The sequence below is a fragment of the Phoxinus phoxinus genome (assembly GCF_949152265.1).
Source record: "Phoxinus phoxinus genome assembly, chromosome: 3".
Lineage (NCBI taxonomy): Eukaryota > Metazoa > Chordata > Actinopteri > Cypriniformes > Leuciscidae > Phoxinus > Phoxinus phoxinus.
The window spans coordinates 22,056,619-22,076,533 of NC_136878.1; the positions used below are offsets into that span (position 1 = coordinate 22,056,619).

The 19,915-nt window shown below is 36.4% G+C and overlaps 1 protein-coding gene across 11 annotated transcripts in view; it reads right to left on the minus strand.

Annotated features, from left to right (window-relative positions):
* Positions 1-19,915, minus strand: part of fcho2 (FCH and mu domain containing endocytic adaptor 2) — a 47,902-nt gene that overhangs the window by 15,682 nt on the left and 12,305 nt on the right. For 4 of the 11 annotated variants that reach the window (XM_079608018.1, XM_079608023.1, XM_079608017.1 and 1 more), the window contains exons 4-18: positions 19,063-19,204; positions 18,039-18,191; positions 17,823-17,927; positions 16,653-16,751; positions 13,330-13,426; positions 8,934-8,978; positions 8,701-8,770; positions 8,358-8,382; positions 8,053-8,109; positions 7,793-7,852; positions 6,322-6,495; positions 3,452-3,476; positions 1,439-1,483; positions 515-560; positions 307-392 (exon numbers count right to left, since the gene is read on the minus strand). In XM_079608018.1, coding sequence (XP_079464144.1) covers positions 307-392; positions 515-560; positions 1,439-1,483; positions 3,452-3,476; positions 6,322-6,495; positions 7,793-7,852; positions 8,053-8,109; positions 8,358-8,382; positions 8,701-8,770; positions 8,934-8,978; positions 13,330-13,426; positions 16,653-16,751; positions 17,823-17,927; positions 18,039-18,191; positions 19,063-19,204 — 1,229 coding nt within the window. Of the gene's footprint in view, positions 1-306; positions 393-514; positions 561-1,438; positions 1,484-3,451; positions 3,477-6,321; positions 6,498-7,792; positions 7,853-8,052; positions 8,110-8,357; positions 8,383-8,700; positions 8,771-8,933; positions 8,979-13,329; positions 13,427-16,652; positions 16,752-17,822; positions 17,928-18,038; positions 18,192-19,062; positions 19,205-19,915 lie in introns of all 11 variants that reach the window. The other 7 variants (XM_079608026.1, XM_079608020.1, XM_079608019.1 and 4 more) reach the window with 5 other exon arrangements.

The window sequence follows — 19,915 nt, forward strand, 5'->3', positions numbered from 1 at the left end:
GGGATCATATCAGTGAACACCCCTGACCACTCGGTGAGTTTCACGTCTTTGTAAACGAAAGTTTAATGTGTTTTAGGAAGGAATCTGCCAGTGCACATAGACAACCATTGTGGGGGTGGGGGGGGGGGGGGGGGGGGAAGCTAAATAAACCTAAAATTCTCGGGACAGGAGCATGTGTCCAAAGTTTAATCTTAACCGTTCTATTTCATCAGATACGATCTGTAAACAGGGCTTTAAGTGTAAAATACCGAACTTGTCCTTTAATACAGAGCTTTACCCAGAAGCATTACAAAAGACGAGTATTACCTGACAAGTGGGGTAGAGGCGAGCTGGAGCCGGTGCTGGTCGGGCCAAACGGATCCAAAGACAGCAGGTCATTACAGGCTAATCTACTGTTTGAAGGTAAAAAAAAAAAAAAAAAACTTATGAAAGTTGTACAACATAGTACATAAATGGTTACACTTTTGATAAAAAATGGTGAATAAATAAAGGTTAACAGCAGAATTTCTCTTACTCATTAAAGGATGGCTGTGGTATCTTGTGTCGTGTCAGTTCATCACCTGTAGATCAATGAGAAAATATGCAATTGAGTAACGGAGCAACTCTTCACACTTTATTTGTGATCTGCTGGTGGCCAGTTGCATAAACTGCTTTGGCTAGTCTAAAAAGTTAGTCATCTCATTTTTTTCTCCAAAGTTTTAACTTTAATGGTCTAATTTGAATCGGAAAAGTAAGACTGATCACCTCTCGTCTTACTGCTATTTGGTCAAACTAGTTCTTATAACAGTCTTAACATAGTGGCTAAGTTTATGCAACTGGCAGCTGGAGCCTGTTGCAAGAAACCCCTTAAATTCAGTCTATAAATCCATCTACAATTATAATTTATTAACTTAAGGGGTTCTTGTAACTGGGCACTGCTCATTAGGTCTCGATTAAAAATGTAGCTCATGTGTTTCATGAAGTAAATATGATGTTATCAAATGAAATACTAGATTGTTGCATGTAAAAAATAAAAACCAACATGGACGCCAGAAAACTACAATGGTCACTAATGTTTCTGACCATTAAGTGCCATGTCAGTAGAGGACTTTGCTACATGAGACACATGTCTGTGCAACCCCATTTGTCACACCAAATACATACATTTAAAATCACAAGCTATAAATGATCGGCATAGTACATTTGAAATGGAATGTATTTGAGACCAAATCCCAATGACATACAGTATATTATACACAAAGGACAAATGACAGTGTTAAAAGACAACAGCATAAATTAGTAATGCTAATTTTTGTACAAATAATTAATTTTGTAATTTGCAAATTTTGTTTTTCATTTTTACTAGCTCCACAGGAATCCCTCATTCCCACCAACACAAATGCAGCTGCAGACCAAAAGAGAGCGAGTACGCTGACTAAGATTCCGGAGGAATACTCACCTGTCTGTGGATTTACAGAAGGGAATGTGTGTTGTCGTGTCATTCCTACAGTGAGTATGTTTGAGATCCACATTTACAATAACATTCAGTTCTGAAGATTCTTCAGTTTATTCTATATGCCCATTTGTATGCCCGTTATATGCCTATTTGCCAACATGCCACATATTAACGGTAAGTTAACAGTTAAGAATATGAGACACACGTCAGGTTTTGGACTGACAGTAACACTGATCTGATATATAATCGCTATATTTGATATTGGCTGATGGATACAGTTTTTTTTAAAACATTTAACAGTATCAGGTGATATTGGATGTTTAACTGTGCACATTTACTTTACCTTTGCCGTCATCCAATGCTCAGTAAAGTTAATATTTAAAAACACCTAATAATTTAATAGCAATGTTAAAGGGGTCCTATTATGCCCTTTTATGAAGTCTTGATTTTGTGTTCGGGGTGTACTAGAATATGTTTTCATGCTTGATTGTTCAAGAGACGCATTATTTTTCACATATTTTACATTACAGCACCTCTCTCCACAGACTGGCTCGAACACGCAGATTTCGATGAAGCCCCTCCTTCCAAAATACAAAATGTGCAGTGATTAGTAAGCTGGCCCAGTGTGTTGTGGTTGGCACCGCTTGTTCGGGAAAAGTCCCGCCCCTTCATTACTGCGAGTTATTCTCTAGTGTAAATATGAAGGTTATTTCAAACTTCCACTTCAAGACCGATTCAGACCCTGACAATGTTAACGAACAAGAGGATCGTGCAGAATGGATTTCATGCACAGACTTTGCAAGCACGGATTTCACAGGACGTTTCAGAGAGGTATGTTTTTTGTCATTTTTGACAACACTGTCTTCTCTACTGCAGGTCAGCCAGGTCTCGTCCCCTTTTTTAAAAAGTATTCTGTGGGTGGAGATTATTTAAATAAGTAACATTGTGACTTCATAAGATCCGGAAAAATTGTGTTGTAGTCCAAACGAGCCGTTCGCTGTAGTTCTTGAAAAGAGGAGTCTGTCAAATAAAACATCTCCCTTTGGAGTGACCTTTAAGCTTTGAATTCTTGCAGATCTTTTTCATGCTCAAACAGCAACATTACATACTAACTAAAGTAAAAAAAATTGGAAAAGCACAATAGGACCCCTTTAAATATAATCTTTAGAAAATCTCAAAATGAATATACATTTTTCATACTGTAAATTCTAATGTCATAATGCCTAAATTCACTTGTAGCATCTTCACTTGTAGTAATGCAGCAGTTGTTTTAGTAGAATTTTTTATTCTGTCCAACAACATTAAGCATTATTCGCGTTGACCACAAAATTGTAAATTGGATTTAAACAAGTTTCCCTTAACATATAGAGAAAGAATACTTATAATAGATTTTCGATCTTAGTGTGATTTGAGATAAAATAACATGAATTGGATTAAAGGATTTATCGGATAAAATTATCTGCCAGATCTTATCAATTTCAGCGCGTGCAGGAGGTTGTGGTAAATGCGCTCTTTGAAGAAATGTTTACCGTTTCAGTGCAAGAATAACAAAACGTTTCTACTGTGATCTCAATTACTATGTCTTACGGATTTAAAGTATGCGAAACTTTCCTAGGAGGTTAAAATCGTCGCTCTTGATGTGAGAACATGCCGCAGTGTAAACACTACATTCTGGCATGCATCTGTGTTCGTTTAAGCCACAATTTACTGGAAAAATGTAAAATTATGATGGATAGAAAAACATAAACACACAATTAAGCAGTTAATCTTGCTCATGGCTTAAGGAGGCAACGCTGTGCTACTCGGATGAGGAAAAAATGGGAGAATATGTTTATTTTCTCATGGGATGAGTTGGCTTTGGAAAGGTCACCAGAGCAACATGAAGGAGGCTTGGCGAGAAACGTCATGGCCAAGAAAAACGAAAAAGAGAAGTCAAAATGGCAGGCGCTCTCCAGAGCCAAACCTTCAGAGTGACATAGGGATGGAGGGAGGACGAAAAAAAAAAGGAATACTCACTGGACTGGTTCTTCTTCATATGAACCTGGAAATGAAAACAGGCTTTTATTAATGAGAGTGAGAGGAGTTATGAAAACAGCTGAAGACATGAAGTGCTTCATCCCCACATTCATTCAATGGATATTGGCCTCACAGGACGAAAAGCACACACTCAAGTACGAGCAGAGAACCGCACTAGTGAGATTGCATATTCAAACCATCAGTTCAGAAACAATATTCTGCAGGCAGTCTAAACATGAGGAAATGAGTGGCAGATAATTCAACCAAATTCACTACCGGGATTGTTTTGAGGCTGAGAAATGTCAACAAGAGTCATCTAGCAAAACGGCAATAAATGCACAAAGATGGGCTTGGTTTATTGTGTATTCAAAGTGACTCATACGAAGCATCTCTGAACGAGACTCTGTCAAAGTGGATGGAAAATAATTTCACTTGGTGCTCGATGAAAAGAAACACATCAGAAAAGCAACATATAGACCGTAAACTAAACTAAATGATAAATTGTGAAGGAAAAACACAAACAAATACACAGGCATGCATAAAGAAAAGTGAAGGCATGGTTCAGACCCATAGGCAGAGACTGGCAAATGGGTTCAATTACGGCACCCAGGCAAACCCACCAATGAAACAGAGAGAGAGAGAGAGAGAGAGAGAGAGAGAGAGAGAGAGAGAGAGAGAGAGAGAGAGAGAGAGAGAGAGAGAGAGAGAGAGAGAGAGAGAGAGAGAGAGAGAGAGAGAGAGAGAGAGAGAGAGAGAGAGAGAGAGAGAGAGAGAGAGAGAGAGAGAGAGAGAGAGAGAGAGAGAGAGAGAGAGAGAGAGAGAGCACATGAAGGGAAAAGAGAGACAACAGAAGAATAGAGGAAATGGAAAGCTCAATAATACCAATAATCTACAACAGATGACATGGCATTCGTCATCACCTAGATTTCCTTACTTGACCAAAACTGCCATAAAACAGATCCGCCTAAAATTTAACAGAGCCGCGAAAAGAAGAGAGACTGAGAAAGAAAGGAAACACAGTATGATATGAGACACAAAGACAAATGTTCAATATGAACATTGTGAGTGTAGTTTTTGCGATGTGTAAATATTTCAGAGGTTAATCTGAGTGATTACTGAGCACATTTGCAAGAAGACAGAAAGCTCAAGCCGGGTGAAATGAATGATGAAGAGCCTCCCTAAAAGATGTGTGTTAATCCATCTCAAACAGAGCAAACAGAGGCGGCAGTGAAGGTGTCTAAAGTAAACTGTGCTCACTGAAAACACAAGCTGGCACTTGTGAGGATGTGTTATTGCAGAAATACATCACTCTGTCATTTCAAAGCGTCACAAAGGGATGAAGAGCGAGGGATGCGGAGAGAGAATGTAAAACAAACGCAAAAGGCGAGACTGAGAAGCAGAACAGATGAAATCTTGGGCATAAAGAGAAAATCATGGTTACAAATGATGTCATTGATAACTAACCTAACCAACTTGTTTTTATTCTGTCCATTACATATCTAATATTTATCAAATCATAAACAACACAAATATACACTACCTTTTAAAAAGGTAAGATTAATAAATGTTTTTTTATTTTAAATATTGAAGTCTATTATGCTCACCAAGGCTGCATATTATACAGTAACAGTTTAACAGTAATATTGTTAAACATTACTGCATTTTAAAATAACTTTTTGTTTATATATTTTTTTTAAATATTCAAAATATTCATTTAAATATTTTTGAATTTTCAGCGTCATTACTGCAGTCTTCAGTGTCACATGATCCTTCAGAAATCATTCTAAAATGCTGATTTGTTGCTAAAGAAATATTTCTTATTATCACAGTTGAAAACAGTTGTGCTGCTAAATATTTTGGAAAAACTTTTATTTATTAAAAAAATATATTTGCTGCATTTAAATTTCAAAAGCAATAGAAATCTTTTGTAACATTTAAATTGTCACTTTTGATCTATTAATGCATCCTTGCTGAATAAAAATATTACTATATTTCAAAAGAAAAGGAAGAAAGTTGCAAACATTTAATAAGAATGAGGGACATCATTATTTTTAACGAACTGGCTCTGAGCATTTCAAGACATTGGCCAGCTTTATTAACTAAACTACCTTTTGTTGCAGGCATGTGTCCGTGTGTGTGTGCGCGTTTACCTACGTGATCTTACTCATTAGACACAGTCCCTCCATGCTTCCTGTGGTGAGATTTTAGGCAGGAAGTTGCATGGGTTTGTTTACCAATATAACACACACACACACACACGGTCCACAGGCCTAACACACACACACAGCTCACAGTCTGTGCAGGAGTAACTGCTTGACCACACAACTCTACATGCACAAAATGACAGAAAAGTAGGTCACCTTTGCACAAACCAGCACATGTGTGATGTCACCCATTATGTCATGACGACCAACCCAGACTCAAACTACTTGAGATTTATTAAATGCTCATTCCCTCACTGGAAACGTTTAACATCTGCCGGGCCTAAACAATATTGTTTTAAATGAGCCATTTAAATCCTTATTTTGACCACAGGTGCAACACACAAACACACACAAATCAGGATTGTAAAAAAAAAATGTGTGAAAGCATTTGCATCATCTCTGAGGACTGCCTGTAAATATCATAATCAAACAGTGCCCTCTAGTGTCTGCTGGGAAAATTGAGGGTTTGTAGGAAGAGATGAAGTCTGTAAATATCAACCAATCACAACTCTCTTTGCTGACGCTGTACAATCACCCTTTATAGAGGGAGACCAGCGTGCATTATTCTGTGTATGAATGAATGTGAGTGAAAGGTCTGTATATGAGGAGTAAATGGTCATGGGATCTTTACACAAGGTGTGTGTTCTTGTGTGATGCGTCTCTTACGGCAGGGGTGGGCGAGAGGGTGATGTTTCCAATAGAGGCCTTCAGCTCATCGATGGTGACTTTTTGTTGGTGTGTGCCGTTGTTGGTCTGCACGGGTTTGATCTGGACGTGGAATTTTCTCGGCTCATCCTCATCTTCTGAGTCACTGGATGAATAAAAGGAGTTCTCTTTGGCATGTGATCAGAACTGTTAAGGAAAATGGTTCGCACACAGAAAAAGTGTGGGGGCATGAAGAATCATCTGTAGTGTCTTGGGCTATATCAGTGCTTCTCAATTATTTTCTGTTACGCCCCCCCCAGGAAGAAGTAAACATTTCGCGCCCCCCAACTCTCCGCCGCGACTGTAAATAGTATAATTTGTCTATAAAATTGTTATAAGTACACCTCTGCATAACATTGTATCCTTATTAACATTAAAGAAAACAAAAAAGAAAAAAGAAAGAAATATAGATCAACTTACAAAGAATAACTTTATTAACATTGTTTTTTAGTCTGTAACAAAGAAAGGCTTAAAGTGCATCAATTTGCCAGAAATTAAAATATATAATCAATAAATAAATTTTAAAAAATCAAATTGATCAGCAACATTAACTCTCAAACACTTTGACCTATAAAACAAAAATAAATCAAACAGTGTTCGCTGGTTTACTGAAGTAGCATTCACAAAGCGAGACGATTGTTGGCAATATTCGGCACGTTTTCGCAGAAAAAACTCAAGTGGCTTATCAGCGTGATTGGGGTGTAATGTCTTTAAGTGACGCCTTAATTTATTTGGCTTCATGCTGTCCGCTGCCAATATTTTTAGACACAGTAAACATACTGGTCTTTCTTCGTCTCCCACCGAAGTCACGGTGAAGCCAAGCGCAACATACGCTTCGTCATATTTCCTCGTCTTAGCTTTCGGGAGACTTACGTTTGTCTCGTTATCTCCGTCTCTCTCCGCCTTTCTTTTCATCCCTGTTAAATATTTTTCCATGTTGTTTGTTATCTACACTTCATATCTCCTGCTCTGTACTCTTATTCGGTGCAAAAAATAACCACTTCCTGAAAAAGCATGTTCTTCGGGGTCTCGCGCGCCCCCCCTGGCATCGCTCCGAGCCCCCCTAGGGGGTCGCGCCCCACTATTTGAGAAGCACTGGGCTATATGGTTAAAAATATCACATTTTGTGTTTTATTTTTATTTATTTTTTTAACATGTATTCTAGTCCACACAGAGTGATGACGCAGCTTCGGTAAAGAAAACAGAAGAACGAAGAAAATCTGATGGGAAGGAATGACTTGGCAGCGATTCAGAAAAAAAAGTGCAACAAAGAAAAATATCACAGTATGTTCTCAAGCCAAAAAAAAGTGTTCAGAGTTTACATTCAGTAGAGGCGATGAAAGAGATAGAGGAAAATGTTTCTGTGGCTGAGATGAAAGCGTGTGTGAGGGATTGGGGGGGGGGATGGAAGAGATGGATCTGGAGTAAGGATATCATTCTCGTTGACTTCTGGTCGGATACAGAAGCCCTCCTCGTCCAGCTGAGGCACATTCTGCAGAAAAAACACAGAACACACCACAGACAAAATCCTATTATTCACACTCTTCAATACATCACAACACAAGCAGAGTCCGACTGAGGTAAAACACACCATTGTTCGCAATATCACAAGAAGTATTTACACTGTGTTGTCTTTACTTAACATTGTAAGAATTATAGACAATCCTTCAACAACATTAGGTCACCACTCACGGCGTTATGAAGATCTATAGCACCGTAGAAACCCGGGGGAGCTCCGTTGGAAGCGTTCTGAAAGAAGGATAAACAAAAGAGGCTTTGTGGGTGCGACTCGCATGGAATTACTCCAAAATAACCAGAAAGAGCATACTTTGATGAGAAAATTTGTTTCATATTATGAAATTTCAGAAAAACACCTTGGGTTTTGTATTAATTCAAACATTCAAAATACTGGTTATTTTCTCCAATAATGAAAATAAAATGAATAAGCATATAAATTAAATAAATAACTATATATAAATAAGCATAAATATACTCACAACCGCTTCTACTTCAGCTGATTCACTATTCAAAACAGAGGGAAAAAAGCTGAATGAAATTACTATGCAAATATAACATTACAATTAGTCAAACACAATACCTACTGCTCCAAATTACAAAAATTATCAATACCAAAATACTCTTATCTTAACCTGTGTCTGGTGATGAAATACATTTTTATCTTCCTCTATGTCACATCAAATTAAAATAAGCATCTCACAAAATAATATGAAGAATGGTAAGTTTGAGAGTGTAGTTAAAAATAGTTTCATTATTTAAAAATTCAGTAAGAAATGTGTTAAAAAGAAGTGAGATCACAGTCAAATAATATTCAAAACTTACGTGGAATCTGTGTCTTTATCTCTTCGTCGGCCTGGTATGGCAAAGGTTTTTCTTTTTCTGGGTTTGGCACCTAAACAGACATAGCAAGGATTGTAACAAATCTAGACAAATATGGTTCCCTCTGAAACAGATGTATATCACCTTTAAATAAAAAGCAAAGACTGCAAAACTAAAATTCAGAGTGATATTATAAAGAGATTTAATTACAGATAATAAAACAAAATCACGCAGACCTTCTGTGGCGATCGAGACATTACATTCCTCAAATTCGATGGGCCCTGTAAAGAAATCAGATACACAAATACAAATAATTGAAGGAATGTTGTGTTACAGTATCTTGAATTCAAGAGTTATGATATGTTGTAATTAAAATCAATTGTAATTAAATTTGATAATAAAATCCTTTTTTACAGTGTTACATAAAAACTTTGGTTACACTTTATTTTAAGGTGTCCATGCAATTACAGTGTAATTCACTTAAGTACAGAGTAATTCATTAACATGTACTTACTATAAAAGGAATGGTGTTTGTTTGGTTTAGCTTTAGTTGCATGTAATTATGCATCATTTACAGTTATTACTACAGGACTGTAAAATAAGGTGTTGCCGAATCTTGTACTGAAGTCCTCAAAAAATAAAAAATAAAAAAAGGCACACAGACACACGTAGGTCAGATTCTCTGGTAAACAAATGTACTGAGTCATCAATGAGTCTTGTGGCAATCAGCACAATCTGACTTCCCTTTTAAGCCAGAGCATGTAGTTCACAGCCAGCATGCAACACACACTAACAGATGTCTGAAGCACTTCTGTTTTTAACCTCGGAAATCAAACACATACACAAGTCCAATGCAATGATGTGCAGCACTGATATAGCACTAGTCAAATGCCGTATAATAATAATAATTCATTACATGTATAACGCTTTTCTCTGCACTCAAAGCGCTTTACATAGAAGGGGGAATCACAACCAACACCAATATAGTCTCCACTGAAAAATATGAATTAATATAGCAGTGAAATGACACACAGACGGCTATAAAAAACAACAAACTGCACGCTTCATTTCTTGCTCATAAATTTTGCATATTTACCTCCAAGCTTTTACACTTTTAACGTGACCCATTTCCACACTGACACATAGGGATGAAAGGATTTAAGCAAACAAACTCTGCTTTACTGTTTTCACTGTATTTGGCTGCTCAGGCTTTTGCAGTCATGACCTAAAAATGTGTCAGCAAAGTTTCTACTTCAGAGTGAAGTCAAAATATGGAATAAAATGAAATCTAATTTTAATCCGATATCACCGTTACTAACCCCCAGTTAGTTTGGCTATAGATTCTCAATAAATACCCTGAACAGCATATAAATATTAATTCTGTGCTTTCGTGACTGGCCGTAAAGAGAGGAGAGATGCCCCTCAGTGCTCTAAGAGCCCTTTACAGCGGGTTTTCTTTTGTGTTAATGCGTGTAAAAGCTAATGCTTGTCCAGGAAAACGAACGAGAGCATTTTACTACTACCAGACCTCAGTAAGAGAGCCCCGGGGTGCTATTTTCATTGCACAGAAAATGCCTTGACCTGAAAAAACAAAAGCGTGTGATATTTAACTCAAGCGGCTCAATAGAGTTTCCCTGGAGAACAGCGTCCGTGAGAGGACCTCATGCGCACCGCTCAGAGCAGTCACGACAGGCCCACATCACACTGACGTAGATACAGTACGACTGATCTACTCTACTGCACCAGATCACTGCAGTCTCTCACTGTTTGTTTTAGATCATCTCTGATCACACAATCAGAACTAAAGGTCACACACTCTCAGTTCACACACATGCACACAAACACACACACATGGATAATGAAAGACCCACTTGAATTAAAATCACATTAAAGTCTTAGAACCACACACACTAACCTTATTGTCTTAGTAGGGATATAGCAAAGATTAAATAAGATAAATAAACCCTAACCTTCAGATTTTTTTTATAGAATTAACTACAAATAAACAAAAAACTATAACTACAACTGCAAAACAACTAAAAAATAAAATGAAACTTAAGCAAAAGCGAAAAAGCAAAACGAACAAAAAGCCAAAGCAAAAACAAAATCAAATAAAATCAGAACAAAAAAAAAAAACAAGAAACAAAGCCATATTCTTTTGAGGACATTCCCAAAATGAGGCTTTAGCAGATTTTCTGATAGTCACCAAGTAATGGCCAAATTAGAAAGACAAAATTGTATTTTTTCCCCCATTCATTACAACAATCAGCAAGTTTGTCAAAACAGGTTCAGAAAACCGAACAATGAAGATTGATTTGTCAGATTTCCATGCAGCTGCAGGCCTGAGGAAAAAGTTTAATCTAATTATGTGATGGCAATGGCGAGGAACGGTGCAAATGACAACACTTCCAGGCTCCATCTAACAATATTTATGCACACAAATCCAAACATTAGACACAACAATACCATCTAAATCTGGAAAAAGGGTATTAGGTTTTGTTTAAATTCTTGTAAACAGACGGACTGCTTCGTTTACATGAACGCATGTGTTTGTATTTATGCGTGTGTGGGTTTCTCGCAATACTTTGAGGAAAACATTGCTGAAAAATGTTGACAGAAGTTAGCTAAATCTAACAAAAACGGTCCTTTGGGAATGTCCTCAAAAAAAAAAAGGTTTACTAAAACTCAAAAAAATGTAGTCAAGTCCGTTTTCGTTTAGCCATGTCTTTAGCAAGCCATGTCTTTAGTAATTACATATAAGTTTATAAAAAAAACAAAACAAAAAAACAGAAGTTTAAGGTATGTCCTTATTTGGATTGCTAGGTAAATGTGTGCTTTTGTGAGTGCTCATACACATGCGTGTTTGTATATGAGAGGCGCATGCAGTCATGCATTAACGGAGGATGTTTTTATAAAATTGCATATGTTGAGCATGCAGCAAGGAGAGTTTGCGTGTCTGGCTGGCGGCCAGTTCACAGCCCAGCTGGATATTGCTGAACTGCTCTTGCAACCTCCCCACAGCCCAGCGTGTCACTTCGGGATTGTTTCCGTGGTACAAAGTTTGTTCAACCTCTCTCTCTATATATACTGGTTAGGGCTGCTCTGATTTCATCAGCGTGCCACACAGGTTATTGCTCTGACAGCGGCGCAATCCCTAATGAACAGCTTGATACGGGGGAAGGAATGTTTTGTTGACCAAAACAGCTTTTAGTCTCAATTAATTCTGCTGTCAAAACAAATGGAGGGCAACCAAAAGCCTGAACGTTTAGTCTAGACCCCTGGGGGTCACTATACGTTCATACATGGTTTAATTGGTCTACCTGTGTATGGCATATTATATACACAGACACACACACACACACACACACACACACATACAGTATCATTCAGAAGTTTGGGGACAGTATGTTTTTTATATACTTTAGGATTCATTAAACTGATTAAAAGTGACAATAAAGACATATGTACAAAAGATTGCTAATTTAACATAAATGCTTTTGAAATAGAAAAAAAATAAGGTATCACGGTTTCCACAATAACACAACTATCAACACTGATAATGATAAGCAATGATTCTTGAGCATCAAATCAGTATATCAGAAGGATTTCTGAAGGATTATGTAATGCTGAAAATTCAGCACATTTCAGGAATAAATTACACTTTTAAAACAAGTTATAATTTAAAATATTGTAAAATATTATTACAATTTAAAATAACTGCCAACCCTAAACTTTTGAATGGCAGTGTACGTGTTAGTATATGTATTATTTGTAATTATTTACATACCGGTAAATTATATAATAATTTTGGCCACTGATAATATTATATATTATAAAAGTGGTAAGAAAACAGGTTATCACAGCTAAAGTGTGTAATTTCTGTGCCACCAATCAAGAAAAATTATTGTTTTCAAAATGGTTTCCCAAACAATCTGCAACTGGATGAATAAAACGTATAGTTCCGCCCCAAACAACACAGTAATGTTTTGAAACATCGCTGGGAGGGGAGAAAGTTGTCAAGCCATGTTAAAGGCAAAATCCAGCATCTAGTGTACAACATTTATATTGTTAACATAATTGCTGGCTAAACCAGTGTAATTATGCTCCACCACGCCCCTTTAGCTTTGAGCAAGATTATATTCTCTATGTGAAATGTGAAAAAACTTCCACCCTGTGAAAAGAGGGAGAAGCAGGAGGTCAAACGAAAGGTCACGGAGGGATAAGTGAGGAAAAATAGCAAGAGCACAGGGGGAAGTGTAGCCGTGTCAAGCTCTATCAATCTCAAGTGGCTTAATCTCGTGTAAAGGTGGGCGAGTTTGACATTCCACTTAGCATGTGACGCTAGCGTTAGCATGTGACAGCCAGCGCTGGCTGAGACCTGGGCTGAAAACCCCTGTAAGGGTCAGAGCTCCACAAATCCTTCAGTGTTGACTCCACTATTCTACAGCAATCAAGTCAAACATACTCTTAGTGTGTTTACAGTGCAGTCTAACGCTCATTTATAATCCCTAACCCCCCCCAAAAAAAATGGTCAGATGGTAATGAACTTATGACCAGTCTTGTTAAAAATATCAAGAGCAAAGTAGTTTGGTGCCAGAGGTTAATGCTGTGTGTGTGATTTAGCTGCGTTACCTGGTCTCTCTTTGCCCGTTCCTTTGCTTTCTGCCAGTTTCTGTATGAGGCTCTCGACGGAAGTGTTCTCCATGTTGTTCACAAACTCGTGTTGCACCTTTACAATTAAAACAAAAACAGACGCATAAGATTACATGCCCTTCTTCACTACTTGCACTGCTTAACAGAGAATTTGATAACCATACAACGCTAAATAAAAGTTTTGTAGTTGACATAGTACAGTAGGTATAAAAGTACTAATACATGTGAAATTAACATTAACCGTGTCAAAATATAGTTTATTTTTATTTTGTTAGAATTTGATAAAAAAAAAAAATAGTTTTTAAATCGAACATTATTGTGACCACACATTTGTGTCTGAAACAAAAGATTGACATGATCCCAATAATGAAGAATGAAAGGGTTTCTCCCACAGACTGTAGCTATGTACGATTATTCCTTGTCAAATTATACAAGGATTCAAAGGATACAATTAAAAAGCCAAGAAAGACCAAAGGTGCATCAGACTGTTAATGGAGGGCGACTCTACCAAGACTTTGTTCAGGAATGGCAGCATTTGCGTCTGAAGCCACTTGACCGGGCAAAATAGGTCATGGACTGCTTATTGTTCAGAGCAGACTCTGTCATTTGATAGTATAATCATAGCATGAAGTGAACAATAAATAACAAGGTTATGTTGCAAATCATACATGCAAGCTAGTATGAAATTTTCAAACGTAAACATCTCTGCACATTATATTGCCATTATATATAATTATTTAAACATAACATTTATTTAAACAGCAGTGTATTAAACTGCAAAATCCTGTTCCCTGGGCTCAATCAATTATTGGGTGCCTTGTCTTACAATTGAACAAAAACACCACATTGATAATCCCTGAATAAAATTATTTTTAGCAGTTATTTTAATAACAAAGGCAACAGAAGAGCACATCTCTGAAACACTGAACAAAGGGGGCCTGGAAACCTGTGTATTGAGATCCAGTAAGGCCTTATGATCATAAACTGCATAATGTGTTATGATCTGGACTCTAATTGTGTTCACTCCCATGCAAGCAAGATCAAGGATCTGGAGGAGGAGAAGGTTGAGAGCTAGTGCACGCAATGATGATGTCACATTATTTCCTCAGGTGACCACTTTGACTGTCTTTGTTTTTATAGCCCTCGAGGGATGGTGACAAATGCAATGTCTCAATGCTTTCCTTTTACAGTTGATGTATTCCACAGATTTTCTAGTCCATGTCATAAACATACAGAAATCCATAAAAACGTTTGTCAATTTGATTTAGTATCCTACTCCTTGCCTGTTTGTGGACGAGAGGATCTGATTGACAGCATGTGTAGTTGTGCATATATTAAATCCTTTAGTTTAAGGAGGGGTGAAAGGAAAGTGATTCATGATGCTCGCTGTGAAGCAGAATCACATCACAGACTTTGTAAGTGGTCTAGGTTAAAAAAAAATTTTGGCATTAATTTTTTCAAAGCAATTTAAAAAAAAAACTTTAATAAAGACGTCTAAACCATTAACCAAACAGCTCTGAAAAAGGATTAATATATAACTAAAATAAACCCACAAAAAAATCTTGTTACTTTAAATAAAACTCAAGGCAATATTTCCCATTATCATTTAGTTTAATTTGATGTATAAAAACTTTATAGATATTTAAAAGAGAACTAATAAAAATTACAAACAAAATTATTTTAAAGGTCAAAATGAAAACGGAAAAATAAAAAATTATTAAAAATATTTTATAATAAGGTTTAGTTAGTTAACATTAGTTAACTACGTTAATTAACATGAACAATACGTCTACAGTATTTATTCATCTTAGTTAATGTTAATTTCAACATTTACTAATACATATTTTAAAACAAAAATTGTATTTGTTAACATTAGTTAATGCACTGTGAAATAACAAGAATAAGCAATGAACAGCTGAATTTTTATTACCTAACACTAACAAAGATGAATAAATACTGGTATAGATGTATTGCTCATTGTTCAGGTTACTTAATACATTAACTAATGTTAATAAATGAGACCTTATTGTAAAGTGTTAACATTTATCTCAATCATAAAAATGCTAATGTATTAGCTAATGTATTATAAAATGCCCCCCCCCAAAAAAAATACTGACTACTGATTATTATAAGTATAAAACAATTTGAAAAATGTATATAAAATAAATATAAAATATTCAATAGTATAATATATAAGTTGTGAGACCGACTTATTATGATTATGTTATTCATAGTGCTTCATGTGAGAGGCTGGTGGGTCCATGAGTTGTGTAATTATTCACCAGGGTTTTGTCAATTAAACACTAACTATTAAATATGTCATAGCTTGTGAAGTGTTCAGTCTGTCTTAAAAGGTTTATGCACAATTTAATTAAAAACTTGGGCCTTATGTCTTCTTTCAAAGACACATGCCATTGTTCCATCTTTTGCTCTGTCATTTTACATTCACATCTTGAACCCTTTGTTATATTAAGTTCTGAAAACTCATATACAAATGAACAGTGACACCTACTTTTGCATTAGTAAATTGTGCACTTGAAAAAGGATTTAATTAATTTTTATGCACACAGAAACAATACATCCATAACCACATTATATAAAAAAAACTTAAATCTTATTTCTTTTCAGGCTCAAGCTGAATACAAGAGAGTGTGTGGTTAGGATGAAGCCCAAACCAGAGCATGCAAAAGTTCTGTGGTCGATAACCAGTAAAATGCCTAACAGAGATTGTTTGCTGTGGGTGTGTAGGAATGAGATTGTGTGCATTCAGCATGGAAGTGCATTTCAATGAATAACGGGGAATGCATATGTTATAAATCACTCTGAATCAGTGGCAATAGGATTGAGGATAGATAAGGAAAGATTGATCAGACAGCCTCATATTATCAAGTTCATTCATGCTTGTTTGACTTCTGCACGTCTACGGGTCTCTGACGCCCTCTACAGCTAAAAGATGATGCAACAGCCAGATCTCATAGGCTTAATCCAGTGATCCCACACTATGGTTCCCACACCTTTTCAGCATTTTTTTTCCAGTTGCTTCATGACTGCTGGTTAAGAATTTATTAAAATAGTTTAAGTGACTCAGATTAAAATTCTGTTAGTATTTTTATTATGACTAATCTGTCTAGAAATGATACTAATGTGTGTGTGTGTGTGTGTGTGTGTATTTCTGTAATAAAATAAATGAAAGGATAATTTCCTAGATGAAGAAAGTGTCTGGTAATGATGTAAATGAGTTCAGGCAACATCTTGAAATAACATTGCCAGCAGTAATAATGTGTGCATGTTTGCCTGCTCACCTCTCCGATCTGTGCGTGCGTCTCTTCAACAGACTGAGAGTATGAATGGATAATCTCCTGCATACGCATGACATGTTCCTCTTCAATGCCCTGGAATTTCTGTAGACACACACAATCTTTAAATAACTTCTTTCTGAAACAGTGCAAAAGCAGTTTAAAAAAGGATAATACTGGATACTAGTTTTAGTCAGTCTCAAAATGTGAAGCTGAAAGCAGATGTTAGAAATGATACTTAATCAGACCAGAATATTTTCTATGAATAGCCTATTTGGGTGGTCTGAGAAGCTAAGCGTGTAACACGCACAAACACACTGAAAATGAATATGCATGCGTGCATGTGGGATGTGTGTGTGTGTCAAGGATGGCTGCATGCCTGATTTGCTGTTTATGCTCCTCTCAGACTGACAGTAGGGTTTTAGAAGATTTAAGGGGAAGAGGAGAAAAAGACGAGGAAATGAGCGGAAACAAGATAATGACAGCATAAGTCAGAGCATGTGTGACCACAGGGAAAAAACGTGTTTGTGCATGTGTGTGTGTGTGGATCATGTAAGGAAACATCACTAAAGAGCTTAAGCTTTGTATGTTTGAGGACTCTGTGGCTCTGATTTGGGAAATGAAGTGTGTATGTGCGGGATGGGTGCGGGGCTGCTACAGTGTTTCCTGACCGCGCTACTGAATTTAAAGCACACGACATTACATTGTACCCAAGTCGTGAGCTTGCAGTCTTCAGTATGATGAGGTTAAAAAAAAGATAGTGTACCACAAAATAATACAAAGACAACAATTAAAATATAATCATTTTAATTAAACAAATTCAAACTATTATTTCTTAAAACAATGTAAAAAATAAATTCAATTAAAATGATTAATAATCTTAAATATAAATGTTACTAATTTAAAGTGAAACCATGAAATCAAAATTGATCATTCTTATTTTTGATGGAATATTGCCACATTTATTATAAATTATTTATCCATGAATATCTTTTTTTTTTAAATTGATGTGCCTTTTTAATATTCAATAAAAAAATATTATATTATTTATATTATTTTATTTGGATACACTAGGCTGCTAGTATAATAGTATGTGTGTGTTAATTCAGATCAAGCTGCATAAAAACTTTAATAACCCCAACAAACACACTCACAAATCATTCCACACAATCTTACTTGTGCGGTTTCTGTCATTCTTTGCTCAAATTCTGTTTTCGCAGTGGCATACTTCTCCACATATGCCTTGTAGGACTCAGTGGCTTTCTTGACCTTCAATCCAGCCTACCAACAAATAACACAAACCAGACAAGAGAGAAACGTACACATTCAGACATCTTCCAAACACCTTCCAGATCCCAAACCATTCATGTATGTACAAGTCTGTGTGTGTACCTTGTCCAGATCTCTCTGTGTGGCCCCCTCTTTGCGCATACGTTCTTGCTCTAGCATCTTGTTGACGTAGTTCTCTTTGCTCTTCTGTAAGGTCTGTGACACACTCTGGATGTTCTGCACAGCCTCCAGAGTGGAAGCCACCTCCTCCTTTGTCTAGAAAGCCAGAGAAACCAGAAAGAACTTGAGTATTATTCTCATCTTTAAAATGTACTACAATGGTCATTTTAACTTTGAAGGTTTTTCCACCGTGTTGGGAGGGCTAACAAAAACAAAAAAAACATAAAAAAAGTAAATACTAAGAAGATCAGCCCAGTCATCATGTTTTCTTTTCTTTTCAAAACTGTAACTGTGCTATCGTAACTGTTGCCTTAGCTTTTGGCTTGCTTAGTTGGAGACATTTAATATTCAACAATATTATTGATCTGCCTTACTTAAGGTGGACGATGGCGAAATCTTCTCCTAGAAACAAACTTTGTTGTATTATTTTCATGTTATCACTGTGAAGCTGCTTTGATACAATCTGTATTGTAAAAAGTGCTTTATAAATAAAGGTGACTTGACTATCAAACACTGTTCCTCTGCCCATGCACAAAAACCAGAGACCTGTTTATATATATACTGTATATATATTAATATTATCTAGAGATTTTTTTTTGAGATAATAATAATAGTTGACAAATTATTTCAATGTGAGGACGAGGAAGACATCCACAAAGTTAATAGTGAAATATATAGGATAGCATTTTTATTTATTATTATTATGTAATTATACCCATTTCAGATGATACTCCTCAGTCTGTTTTTGAAATGCGGATATGAGAGTGATATTCACCAGAAAAACCCTTTAAAGTTTTATCTTACATGATTACATACCAGACCTCAAGACCTTTTTTTAAGGAATGACATGTGTACCACAGACTCATTTAGCTGAAAAAGTGGGTTCATACTTTGCTATGCAGCATGTTATGAGCAAAAACCTACATGGATATTAATCAAACACCAAAGATGACGGCAGCTCCCATACCTTCTTATGATTTTTGGCTTGTTCCTCCACATATTTCTGGACTTCCTTGATGAGCTCTTGCAGTTTGCGGACCAGCTCCATGTGACACGCAGCCAGTTTCTCAGTGGACTGTTTAAACACATCCCACACCGGCGCAAACGTCCTGTGGAACAAATGGCCATTTCATTTTCTTCTCAATGCATAATACTCAACACACTTTGTTCAAATAAAACATAAAAATCTGTAAAACATGATTTGTGATTTAACACCAAGGTCTGTTTATTCTCTCGATATCAGATTTATCCTCTAGTCCTGGTTGTTTTTAATGGAAACAGCTCTGTGCAAGGTTTAATGACACTATAATGTCGGTACTGACAATATGATATGTGTGTGTGGGGGGTGTGGGGGGGTGTGTGTGTGTGGGGGGGGGGAAGGTTCCTGGGGGTTCTGATCATGTTCAGCTGAAATAAAGCACCGCAGGCCAGTTAAAAGCCAGCTTTCATTTCACACAACTGCATCTAGCATATTTTGCAAATAGTTATTATACAAACTTTGGCTATTTCAGGACCATAATAGCAATAACAATGAGTTAATTGCTTTCTTCCTGCAGATCTTTTTGAAGTAGCTTATGAAGTTTCGCTTGACTGGCAATATGTCTCCCATTAGCAGGGAAAGTACAGCAAGATTGCCAGAATAAAGTTTATATAGAATAAAGATTCACAAATGTTCCAGCCAGGTAAGTGAACAGCTGTGGGTTTTCATTTTCTTTCCTTGCAGGTAATGAACTTTGGCTTTCATGAATAAAGCCTGAGAGAGATTAAAATGATGCAGGTTTTCCAGCTCATTATAAATACATTATTAAAATGGTGTTCAT